This window comes from Protopterus annectens, chromosome 7.part0, assembly GCF_019279795.1.
Source record: "Protopterus annectens isolate FY-2018-M chromosome 7.part0, PAN1.0, whole genome shotgun sequence".
Lineage (NCBI taxonomy): Eukaryota > Metazoa > Chordata > Ceratodontiformes > Protopteridae > Protopterus > Protopterus annectens.
Genome location: NC_056739.1, coordinates 1,267,584,793 through 1,267,597,880, shown reverse-complemented (window position 1 = coordinate 1,267,597,880; position 13,088 = coordinate 1,267,584,793). Strand labels below are relative to the sequence as shown.

The 13,088-nt window shown below is 39.3% G+C and overlaps 1 protein-coding gene across 2 annotated transcripts in view; it reads right to left on the bottom strand.

Annotated features, from left to right (window-relative positions):
• Positions 1 to 13,088, bottom strand: part of IQCH (IQ motif containing H) — a 4,045,691-nt gene that overhangs the window by 2,940,979 nt on the left and 1,091,624 nt on the right. For both annotated transcript variants that reach the window (XM_044077880.1, XM_044077881.1), the window contains exon 6: positions 10,709 to 10,829. In XM_044077880.1, the coding sequence (XP_043933815.1) occupies positions 10,709 to 10,829 (121 nt within the window). The remainder of the gene's footprint in view (positions 1 to 10,708; positions 10,830 to 13,088) is intronic.

Here is a 13,088-nt window from a genome sequence, read left to right as displayed (position 1 = left end):
CTTTTTCTTGTTTTCTTCATGGGGTCAGTTTGCCTTGACAACTGCTGTCACCTCTCTTAATTCAATGTCGCTCTCCCACTTTCTTCAACAGTGATGCCTATCACAGGTTTTCTCTCACACAATCCATCTATCTCTTTCTTAGACATCTTTGTTAACTCTTGCCCTCTTCCTCTTTCTCCCAAACCTTCTTCACCAAATCATCATCTTCTTTCCTGTGCATATGCTTGCAATCTGCTCTCTCTGACCTTTTCTGCAATTGGAGCTACTTTGACTTCTGCTCTAATGTCATCATTTTGTCATCTGTCACATAGTGTGCATCTTAGCTTTCATCTCAGGCACTTTAGGTCCATAATTTCTTCAACTGCTCTGCCCACACTGCACGTTTCTGTATCATACAATAGTGTTGGTTGCACCACTATTTTGTATTCCATACTTTTCAGCTTCCTTGGCATTCTTCTAACACTCATTACTCCTGACACTATGTGGCAGATGACTGAAGCTCCTCTAACTGTAGATTTGATTTCCTCATTAAGACTTCCCTTCTCCTCAACCACCCTTTCCAGGTACTTGAAGCTGTTAACCTGTTCCACTGTTCCTTTTTAACTCTATTTTCAGCTTCTTTCAATTTGTTCCATTTGCAGCTATGACAACTATCTTGCCAGATTCCTTCAATTTTGCATTCCACTTCCCTGCAATTTGATGAAGTTCCAATTCAGAGTTTGTGTATAATGTCACATTGTCTGTATACAGTTCTTTGCTGATCGCTTCCCTCTGACCCATTAGTTCATCACCAATATGAATAGCAGTGGGACCAGAGTTAAGCCCCGATGCATATCCACTCTCAATGGAAACCACTCTGAGTCGAAACACTATTGTGCTTGTGTTATTGTGTCCTTGTACATAGCCTACACTAATTTTACAAATGTTTCTGGAACTTTGAACCATCGCAGGACTGCCCAAATCAGCTTTCTTTGGACCTTGCCATAGGCTTTCTCCAAGCTTTCCTTTACTTCCTTTGATGTAGAAGTCATATCTTTAGTAATTATCCTGGCTATATAAAAGGGTTTCCTAACATCAGACACACAGTGGTCAAAGGATAGTTCATTTTCAATGAAAGTGCTCAAGTCCCTAATGACTGAGTCAACTTTTATGAGGGTTGTCCACTATGTGATAAGAACAGGGATATCTAAGTTTTCCAAACTACACAATGATGTATTACTTTTTGGCATTTAATTTGAGGCCGTGGTCTAAGCATCAACTGTTAGTGTTAAGCCCTAAGCCCTCCTGGAGTATCATAAGGTTGGCAGGGGAATTTATGACAGGTCTGAACTTGCAATCATCAGCAAAATTTTTAGCCAGTTGCCCTTGATGTTAAAGAAAAATATAACAAAAATGAGAGGTCCAAGGACCAATCCCTGGGGGACACAGCTGGTAATTACTTAATTAGATGAGAGCATACCTCCAACATTAATAGACTGTTCTGTCTGTGAGCCAGTTTGCTATCCAAAGGATAACACAGGAGTTTGTATTTAATTGGATTAGCTGATCAACAATGCCAGAATGTAGAATAGTAAGTATCAAAGACCTTAGTCAGATCTAGGTATGCCATATAAACTGATATTCCTGAATCTGAAGTCTCAGTGACCTGTTCAAAAAAGTCCACCAAGTTTAAGATGAAGAATCTGCCTTAAACAAACCCAGACTAGTCAGTGTCTAAGGTTTGAAGACTGCCCAAGTCCTTGTTAGTAACGATAAGCACCACTGCTTACAGATAAGGCTAGTGAGGCTTATGGGTCTATAGTTATCCAGATCAGAAGTTGGGCCCTCCCTTTGTGGAGTGGGATGATTAGTACAGCACATTACTTTGGCATGAATCCAGTGGAGAAACTGAGACTGAACAGAATTAATAATGGGTCTGTCAGACAATGTTTCGTGCTAGCAAAAAGACAGCCTGCCACATTATCAGGGCCCATGGAGCTGGTGTGCTTAGCTTTGGATAGAAAACTTAGCATGTGACTGGTGGTAATCAAAGGAAACGGGATAGACATGCACATCATGTGGATAATTAGGGGGAGATAGAGGAGCAATGTTTGAGCTGGATTTGTCTTCTAACGTGTTGCCAATGTCCTCACAAGATGATTAAGCTGTGGGATTTTGTACTGGCTCATAGCATTTATGGGTAGTACTTTTAAGGTTTCCGATTTAGCTGAAGAAGGCTATATGGTTATCCTTGGTGTGAGTGTCAATTCTTAATTTGTGGTTGCTCTTTGAGGATTTGATTTTGTTTCTAAGCTCTTTGTTGATCTTGAGTTTGTCATGCTGGTTGTGTGATCCATTTTTGTGGCTGTGTTTTCTATAGTGTCAGAGCTTTCCACCAATTAGGTTTGATCCTGAATTTGGCATGTATTTATGCCTTGTGGGTTCTAAGGCCTCAAAACAAGCTTGGAGATGGTCACAGAATTTATCCACAAGAATGGCAGCATGTGATATGACATATTCAAGGTGGGCAGATGTTTTAATTTGATCAGGCCATCAGCTGGAGTAAATCTGCCTCAGACTTATTTCTGAAAATGATGGTTGTTATGCTAACCTCAATCATACCCTTAAAGTAAGTGTTATAGCATGGTGGTCAGATTTGACTAACAAAAATGTAACTATGCATATGGAGCACAGGGGGAGCTACAGTGATAAGGACTAAGTCCAAAATATTTGTATCCCTTATTGGATTTAGGTCTAGTTGGTCTAAGAAATTGCCATTAATGAAGTCAAGGAGTTACTGTACATACTTGCTTGTGGTGGTGCAGGTTCTCCAGTTAATTGAAGGATAGTTAAAGTCATCCAAGGGATAGTGTTGGGCTCTGTCATGGGTATGTCGGTTTGTTGGGATATATCTCATGGTCTGCCAATGTCATGGTGGGGGGTACAGTAGCTGTATAAGATTTGCTACTGGGTCTTATTTATCATGAGAAAGATGTGGAAGAGTTCAAGGTTGTTATCCTGTATTATTAGTCAGAAGGTTAAAATGACTTCTTAGGGACACCAATACACCCCCTCCAGCTGTACCATCTACTTCAGCGTTGAGTTTGAAGAAGTGGTAGGCATTCTACCACTGCACTGGGGAGATGCAGTGGCTGTTTTGAAACCATGCTTCAGTAACTACTCACATATCTATATTTTCAAGAGTCAAGAATGACTGTAAGAAGTGCAACTTTTTCTTTAGGCATTGAGCAGTGTTACCTTTATGTGATTCTGTTTGTGCTTGCAAATGTACATAATTTGAGGGGACTGATCTTTCCTAAAAATTGAACTATGGGTGAGGGAAGGGGGGAGTCTTAGTCAATATACTGAAGCTATGAGTTGAAAGATGCAAATTATCCCTAGCAAAGCAGCTTAGGGTTGCAACCATCCAAACCCTAGGCTCATATAAATTGGATCCCCTAGAATGACTTAAGTAGCTAAGCCAATAATTAAAGTAAATTATCTTATGTTTATATTGAGTCTTCATTCTTGCTGATGGTAGGGTTACAACTCGATACTAGTTTTACACATATTTCAGAAGCATACTCTAAGAGCTCAACCACTTCTCTCTTCATATAATCCAAGGAGATGTATATCAAGTCATTCACACCTACCTGAGCAATGAACATGGGATGAAAATATTTAAGGGCCCTAACAAAACTGTGGATCATTACTCAGCCTGTTGAGTCTAAGTATGGAGTCATCTATACCCATGACACTGGTCTTGTTACCTTACAGGCTTCAACATGCTGGCTTTGTGACCCATTTTTGTGGCTGTGTTTTCTATAGTGTCAGAATGAGCTATATAATGGTGGGAGGCATGCAGGAGATAGACTGGTGGATTTAGACTGATTCCCAGACTTGGGAGTTCTATGAAGATTAGTTAGATTTTTCTTAAATGCATCAGTATAAAACAGTTTTGTGTTTGCAGTCCGAGTATGTTGACTAGAAGTGAGTGGAAGTAAGACATAGTTGAGCTCACTGCATGTAACTGGCTGAAAGAGGGCCCCCTCAGGTTAGTTAACTACTTACACCTTTCGCAAATTAAGTCCCTTAGGTTAAGTAAAAGTTTGTTTTCAGTAAACATGAAGCAGTTCTTGCACTGCTTAGGATTCCATGTGCTATAAGGCTGGAAACAAAAGGATTAGTCTTCTGTCTCTCCTTGATGACTAGTGATGTCAACTATATGTGAGGAGGTAAGGAAGGGCTGAAGAATTAGTACAAGTGATAAAGTTTTGTGAGGATGTAATCAGGAGCAGGGGAATTGTTATGTATGCATGGGGGGGGGTGGAATTTGTTGGACTAGTGATAAGATCAGCTCTGGTCCACTCCGTGCAGCACAGCTGGTACCTAGTCTCTGCAGATAAACAAACCCATGCATGTCCACACACACCTTTAGGACAGAACAGAACTAGGTCAATAACTCACAGGAGTTAGAAGTACACTTCCAGTAATAATGAGAATGAAGGAATCTGTTGTGTGTACTAACAGCTATAGTATTACCACCACCAAACAGATGTACTTCAGACTGAAGGACAAGTAAATACTAAGACAATACAGGGTCAGCAATGCAGAAAAAAGGAAATTAGCTTCAAACAGCTAAATAAATTTACATGGCAAACCAATAGTCAGTTAACAGCAAGCGAATGTGGCTCAGCTTCCTGCAGTCTTACATGAAAGACAAAGGCTGAGTTGAGAGCCATGTAGTAAATATTAAGCAGAAAAAAAAAAGAAAGAATAGTTGTGTAAAATCTTACAATAACCATAGATGTCCTTCTCTTCCATGTTGAAGCATTCATAACCTTTGGGATTCCCCATCTAGGTGACCTGAATGTCTGGCCAGTATACAAAAGGCTTTTGCTACTGCATGCTGCATGCAATGTTGTGCATAGCAAGGCAGGCAACGTAGGCCATAAAGGTAACATCGGCATGTACCATTCCTCAGAAATGAGTGCCCCCAGTCAGAACACCAGTCCAGGGATATGAGGTATATAACATCATCCAGTAAATAGCAAGTACCAAGGGGGGTAGGAGTGTGGGATGGAATACTGCAACATCAAAGAGAAGGACATTTATGGTTATGGTAAGATTTTGCACAACTATTCTATGCCATAACTGAAAATATGAGGAAGCAACAGAAAAGCGTAAAAAAATCCTGTATTGCAGATGAATGGGGATACGCAGGTATGCATCCTTGATGTCCAGAGTGATTAGAATGGCCTGGGGCAACAGAAGAGGCAAAAATGTTTGCAGAGTGAGCATACAAAATGTTGGCACTTTGAAGAAAAGATAGGGACCTGAGAGGTCTAGAACTGGTCTCCATGGGCCATCTTTTCTGGGGACTAGGAACATTCTTGAGTAAAACCCTCTTCCTTTTTGTAGTGGTGGAACTTCTTGAATAGTTCCTTGATTTAGCAAGTCCTCTACAATTTGATGGAACAGATGAATCTGATCCCAAGGGGTTAAGGAATGCCCATCAAGGGAGGGACAGATTTCCATACCATGTAGTAGCTGTTTTGGATAATGGAAAGGATCCCCTAGTCAGTGGAGATACTTGTTCAAGAGGGAAGAGAAGAAGATAGGCACTGGGAAAGGGGCATGTTTAAGAGCTTTGCCAGATAGTCACAGACTACCTAGCCTGTCTTGAAAGGTGGGTTTTGAACAGGGGTTTGCTGGGGTCTGAAGATCCCTGTCTACAAGCCTCTTTCTTATGAGAAGGAGAACTGTTTTGTTTCCTTCTGAGAAATTGTGTCTTGGAAGGGTAATTTCTGTGGCATTTAGGAACTGGCAACACAAAGAGGTGTTTCAGTTCCTTAAGCTCTTTCCCTTTATCATGCAGGGACTTGAAAAGGGCTGCAGCATCAGTACCAAAGAGGGCATCATTGTCCAGAGGTGCATCCATAATTTTAGCCTTGCTATCATCAGGCAAAGGCTGGACTCTCAACCATGAGTACCTCCTATGGACAGAACCCAAAGCTGCTGATCTGTCAGAAACCTCAGCTGCATCATAACTGCATTTAATGAAATGTCTAAGCACCTGGGCTGAGATAAACAGTAAAGAGGTAAGCTGCGCTTTGGCTGGATCATCAGGAGCATCTGATACCAGCTGAGAAGCTTGGGAAAGCAAGCCCAGAACATATTTTGACATGGGGTCTGGTATTTAATGGCTTTCCATCATTTTGCTATCCGTGTCACAAGGGAGCAGATTAGTATAGGGAAGAAGTCTAGAAGGTTTGTTGGCAGAAAGAAAAATAACTGCAGGATCTGCCGGAGGACATTTAAATAAAAACTTGCTGTCCTCAGGTACCTTATAAAATCTGTCAGGCCATTTGGGGGCTGGAGGTTGAGAATCTGAACTCTGACACTGAGAGAAAGGGATCCAGAAAAGCAGGGAGAACAGGAGGCATGACTGAGGGAGATGAAGACTCCATCTGTAACAAGCCATACTATCTCTTTTTAACTTCTAAAATGTGACTACTTTTCCTTATGAAGAAATCTCTCATCGTAGAAATAGTTTCTCCAAAGAACAAATCTACCTCAGGAGAATCCCCATTGTTAGAATCTAATTCAGGGGAAGCATAACCTAGGGGAGACTTAGATGTGTAGATCAAGGATTCATCAAATGAAGAAGTTTCTTCTTCTTCTTCTTCTTCTCCAGAGACCTGCTGTTCCTCTACTGATCTCCTGGGAGTGGGGGAAGGAACAGACATGGCAGGTAGAGCTTAGGATGGATTTAAAGCCAGGAAGGCATTCAGGATTCCCTGTGAGATGGCCTGCCAATCAAGAGAAAGATTTTAGGAAGAGGAAACATGTTTCTGTTTAAATTTCTTCTTACCAGGAAGATCCCCCCCCTAGGTTGTGAAGAAATAGCTGATGTATGGCTAAGCACTGGGTCAGGGTTTGGGATAGCTAGAGATGGAGGCGCTGGAGGGGCACCGCTCGGGACATCCGAGGCAGTGGGCCTTGGTTCCCCCTTACTGCCCTGAATGGACATCTGTGATGCCTCTATACAGACATGCTAGTGGCACCTTCTCTAATGGCTTCTGAAATGGTACCTGCTGCAGGTTGGGAACCAGAGATCAAACGGGTCTCTAGGCCTTCACTGGCCTCGAGAGGAATGTCCAAATTCAGAGGCACAGTCGAAGATTCAGGCCTGACCTTTTTGGTCTTCTTTGGTGGCTCACAAAAGGGACCTGTGGTGCCCTCCAAACCAAAAGCTAATCTTTTCAGACAGTGATTCTCGAGGTAAATGTTCTGAACCAACAAATGACTATAAAGAGTCTTGGGGACGAATGCCTGGCAAATTATGCAAGACTTGTAATCATGCTCGGACCCTAAGCAAACAAACACTGTCTGTCTGTGTGGAATCTGATGTCCACAACAGCACTTGCCTTTCCTAGATGACATTAACCTCAAAAGCATGCAGCAGCAAAAAATACAAAGAATTTCCCCTAACAGGGCACTTATCTGAAAACAGCAAACACTTGGCGATCAGATGAATGGTAGAAGCTGGAGTTCGGACTGGCGGCAGAGAAGTTCTGAGGAATGGTACATACCAACATCACCTTTATGGCCTACGCTGCCTGCCTTGCTATGTGCAACATCACATACATCATGCAGTACCAAAAAATATTTTGTATACTGGCTGGACATTTAGGTCAGCTAGACAGGGAATCCCAAAGGTTATGAATAATGCAACAGGAATAGAAAAACATCTAAGGAAAACTCAGGTGTAATCTGAAGCCCAAATGCTCCAGCAACCTTGGACCTGCAGAGACTTGTCCATCTCCCACTTAGATCAAATGTCACTAAAATCTAGGATGGCCCACCACCTTACCAAATAGATTTACTCCAGGCAAAAGAAAAATAATTAAATACAAAGGCAATATGGTGTCAGTAATGCAGAAAAAATATCAGTCTCAAATAGCTACAAAAATATATAAGCCAATACTGCATTGCCAATGCAGAAAAAAAAATCAGCTTCAAACATCTGGAGCAACTAGATTATTCAGTGCATACAATAAAAAATTACTTCCATGCCCCCCTCACTTCTCAAACCATTATTCAGCTGAACAGTGAACGCATGTGACACAGCTCCCTGCAGTCTTATCTGGAAGTCCAAAATGAATCCAATCACCTAGAGTGGGACTAAAACATACAGCCTTGTGATTTTCCTATACCAAAAGCAGGTGTACTACCTATTTATTCACTGACACATTCTCTTCATTTCAATAATGCCAATAAACAGATAATTTTTATGTATTTGCTCAACAACATGCAGATTGTTTTAAAAATTCTCATCTTTCCTTTTGCATATCCTTCCAAAATGACTCTTTTAGTACAGTTCATGCAAAACTGATTAAATGCTGGACCTTACAGCCACACCCAGTGCAAGAGACTGTAGAAAGTTAAAGGTATTAAATACCTTTATGGCTTTGTCCATAGCTTCATGTAGAAATGGGGGATATTGTACTTTTTGAGCTTCTTCTTCACACCTAAATAGTAGGAGAAGTTTGATGAGTGGATAGAAACACAGAAAGTTATCTCAAAAAATAACTAGCTGTGTCTCTGTGTGTCTTGTCCATGTGAGAAATAGAAGAGAAAGGGGAGGTGTTTTTAGATAAGTACTGCTACAGAAACAACAAGCACTGAAAGGTGCTTGCTGCCGATGTACCACATGGTGTGTAAATGAAAGAGAGAGAGAGAAAGTGAGAGACACACTACCGGAGTATGTGTTAAAATTAATTTAATTATACTACAAGAGTATGTATCTTTTCAGTGAAGCCCTTCCACAATTTGTATAAAAAAACAAAAAAACAAAACAAAAACATAAGTCTGTCACGCAACATGACAAACTGATTTAAAAAGTTAAAAACACCTTAAAGTTAGTCAGTCTGTTTTCAGTATTGAAAATCAATAAGCTGACATCCTTACTAGTGGATGTATTACCTTTTGTTTTATATATACACACGCATACGCATATGTATATACTGTATATATATATATATATATATATATATATATATATATATATATATATATATATGGATCCTTATCATATGATAGAAACCTCATTTGACAGAGACCATAAGACTGAATTTTCAAAAGACTGAAAAGTCACTTGACTGACACCCATAAGACTGAAACCCATAATACTGAATTTCAACATACTAAATTGTAAACTGGACCATATAAAACCATACTAGGTAAGGGGGATACACCCCTCACGCCTCCAATGTGTGGGGCTGTGCCTCCCACACCCCCCTACTATATATATACTAACTCCAGGATTGCACTACAATGGGGAAAACGGCATATACCTTTCACTTACCTTACAGTAGTCTATATGCTGCCACTACTATGCCCTTTTACTTACTGTAGTGCAATCCTGGAGTTAGTATATATAGTTAGGGGGGTGTGGGGGGCATAGCCCCCCACCTAGTGTGGTTTTATATGGTTCAGTTTAAAATTCTGTATGTTGAAATTAAGTATTATGAGTTTCAGTGTTATGGGTTTCAGTCAAGTGACTTTTCGGTCTTTTGAAATTTCAGTCTTATGGTCTCAGTCAAATGAGTTTCAGTCAAATGGGGTTTCTATCATATGATAGGGATATATATATATATATATATATATATATATATATATATATATATATATATATATATATATATATACACACACACACACAATAGACTCCCTTTTATCCGGCTTCTCTAACTGCCCTTCTCTTTAACCAGGCATCAAATGTCTGCTGTAGTTCTAGCAAAAAACAACAGAGAAGAACCACACTTCCACCTCCTCTGGGCTAAATAATGACAGACATCTGAGTTTCAGACTTCATATTCATTAGAAAAAATGTATAGTAACACAAAGCCTGTCATTCTAGCTGATTTATAACCTATAAATATTATTTTGTATGCTTTTTCTGATTAACCAGCCATTTGTTTATCCAGCCAAGGTCCGGGGTCCTAGCGAGACCGGATGTATATACACCACTACCATGACTTTTTTTTATTTTTCATAGGAAATAAAGCATACAATAAATAAGAATGTTAATAAAGAGGTATCATGAATGCATTTATTTATTTATTTTTGGTGTTTTTCCTCACTGGTTTGGTGACTGTCAAGATCTCCTCTCTTCCATGTCCCATATAGCCCATTCATTCCCCAAGAAGGTGAGAGCTCTGTTGCCCACTTGTTCCTCTTAGGGACAATGGCCAAGCAGCTGAGAGCAGAGATGCCATGTATAAGTCCAGGGGATGTTTGACCCTTAAGGCTCTAACTTTCTGTGCATATTCAAGACTTCCTGAGGTCTTGGCATACAACAGGTCTCAGTGAGAACATGTCACTCTTTTCCAAAGGTAATGTCACCCCTCAGGACAGCCCTGCCCCTCCCCCAGAAGCCAGCATTTCCATGCTTATCTGCATTCTCCTCTGTGGACTCTAGAATTAAGATGAATGCCAAGAAATGCAACATGGTCCCTCACCCCAAACAGAAGCAAACAGATAAAGATGTGTCACTCCTCCCTTCTCCCACACCAGTTCCAACAGGTATCTGGGCTGCTTTTTGAAACTGGGTCACCTAGTTTCATAGTCGTGACTTTGTCTCTGTACAGCAACAGAGCTAGCTCAACAAATGTCTAAATGTAGCTGCATTCCATTCACCATTGTCAACATATTTCAAGCTCACCTTTATTTCTGTCTTTTTCAGACAATGAAGAAGGAAGAAGGGTTGGATCCCTACGATGAGATGCTGGTAGGATAAACTGATTGGTGACCCTAGGTCCCTTTATTATTTTCTGATGCTGTGCCTGTAAGATATGAAATTAGTAACACTGTAAAAGAATACCTTTCAGAACACCAAAGAAAAAAGTAGATCAGTTATGCAGCCTTTGATGCTGCAGGTAAATGATGAAAAACAAACTGCCATTTTTAGCCATGAGAAACTAGTGCCAAATCACTACATTATTCTATAGCAGTTGCTTGACTGCAGCCTGTTATATATCTGTACAGAAACCAACAAATCTTTTTGTATTAAAAAAAAAACTTGCAAAGGGGGAGAGGCAAAGAAAACAGACATTCTTAAAAGCAGCACATTTGTATCTTTAGGAATATTTATTTAAAAAAAAAGTAATAGACTGTGTTAACAAAAAAAAAATGGAAATTTATCTCAGAGTATCTGGAATACAGATTTAATATGACAGATGTACCTGTATAAAAGAATATCTGTCAGTCAACAGTTAACTTTCACTCATTATCCAATGTAAGGCTACGTCTTTGAAACAACTTTAGGGTATATCTGTGACTTAGCCATCTATGCTTGATGCAGTGCTGCTATGCATCAACTAACACAAACTGCCCAGCAGACAGGTACTGCCACAAATCAAGGAAATCTGAATTAATTTATATCTGGAAATCCTAATATATACCAGCAACCAAGAGAAGGAATTCTGGACTCCAAATAGCTAAACGACTCTTGGTGCACATGTTGCTTATGGGTGATGAAAAAAACAAAGACAGCCTGCCCTTCACTTAATGTTTTTATAGGATGATGTTGAAATTATTACCACTTAAGTTCAAGATGAATTCAAGTCATTATTACATTATTAATTTTTTATATAAATTTCCTTCTTTTTTTGCTCTTTAGTAAGGACACAGCATTCGAATAAAATAAACAAATATTATAAGTCTAGTAGTGCATGTTCAAATGATATTGCATATGATTTCTTTTTACTTTCATTTTTTTGTTTAGTCAGTGGTTAAGTTCTTGTCATTGTATAAAATATTGGCTTCATATATTCTGTCTGTTAAACTCATCACTTGCCTGGGGTACATAAGCAAACTGTGATGATTTTGACTAATCACTGTGTTTAATTGTCATTACATTTCTTTCTGCTTTAATTTTGCTGTTTAGTATTTCTATGTTATGAAGCTGGTCTTCTGTGCAATATACAGTTTGTATCAATTATTTTCTTTTTCTTTTGAATTTATAATGCACAAAGTTTATTTGTATAAAATACCTACCTTAGAAGCATCTCTTCAGTTAGAGGTTAATGCAGGAGCAAATCATAACATTTCAGGCTTACTTTTCAGGTAAGCTACATTGAACTAAACATTTTTTCAGTTTTCTGTTCTGTAAAAGCTAATTCTGGTCTCGAACCAATGAAGGTATGGACATGGGCCTAGTAACGCTCCCATATATAAACAGCAGCAGCATGCACTCTCTTCATTTCTTTGAGGTTAGCCTCCAGTGTGCAGTGTGCCTTTGGTAAAAGTGTGTGCATGTGTGTGCTTGTGCGCACAGGTATGCGTGCGTGTGTATATGTTTGCTTGCACAAGTATAGACATAAATGTATGCATGAGCCTTATCTCTAGTCTATAAAAAAACACTATGACAGCAAATGCAATGCTCACATCAATGTAAACTAATAACCAAAGCACAACGTACTGAAATATCTGCAGCAATAACAATAACAGGAAGGGGGTGGGTAGCTTTACTGGTGCAATAACCCCTCCTTGAAGACATACTGTTAAAGTTATTAATTTAACTCATTACATCTGAGTGGTGCCTCCAGGTGCATCTGCAGTTAACGCCTACTGACGCCTTTAGACGTCAAATATTGCTTGTTCATATTTACATCAATAACTCCAAAACCATGCTATGTACAAGGTTTTTTAAAAAAATATATTTTAAAGCTTACACAAAGATAAACTCAACTGCATTAATATTTGACCTCTGTCTAGTGCAGGTAAATAGATATTAACTTTTGTTTTTATGATATTAATTTACATATATATAATGTTCACATTTTTCTAAATATCTCAACAACCAAGTAAGAGAGACAGAACTCCTTAGCCTCATATGAATGCTCTCAGTTATATGAATAAAGTGCTGCTGATACTATGTGTTGTAACTTGAGTGGCTGCTGAGATATTGTAAGTTGTTTACAAAATATTACAAATGTAATAGTTACTGGATTTACTGTGACTTATAATATTTGGTTTAAGACCTAGAACCTAAAGAATACTACTACTATAAAAATAGTTTGTGTTGAAGAGCTGTCCTTTTT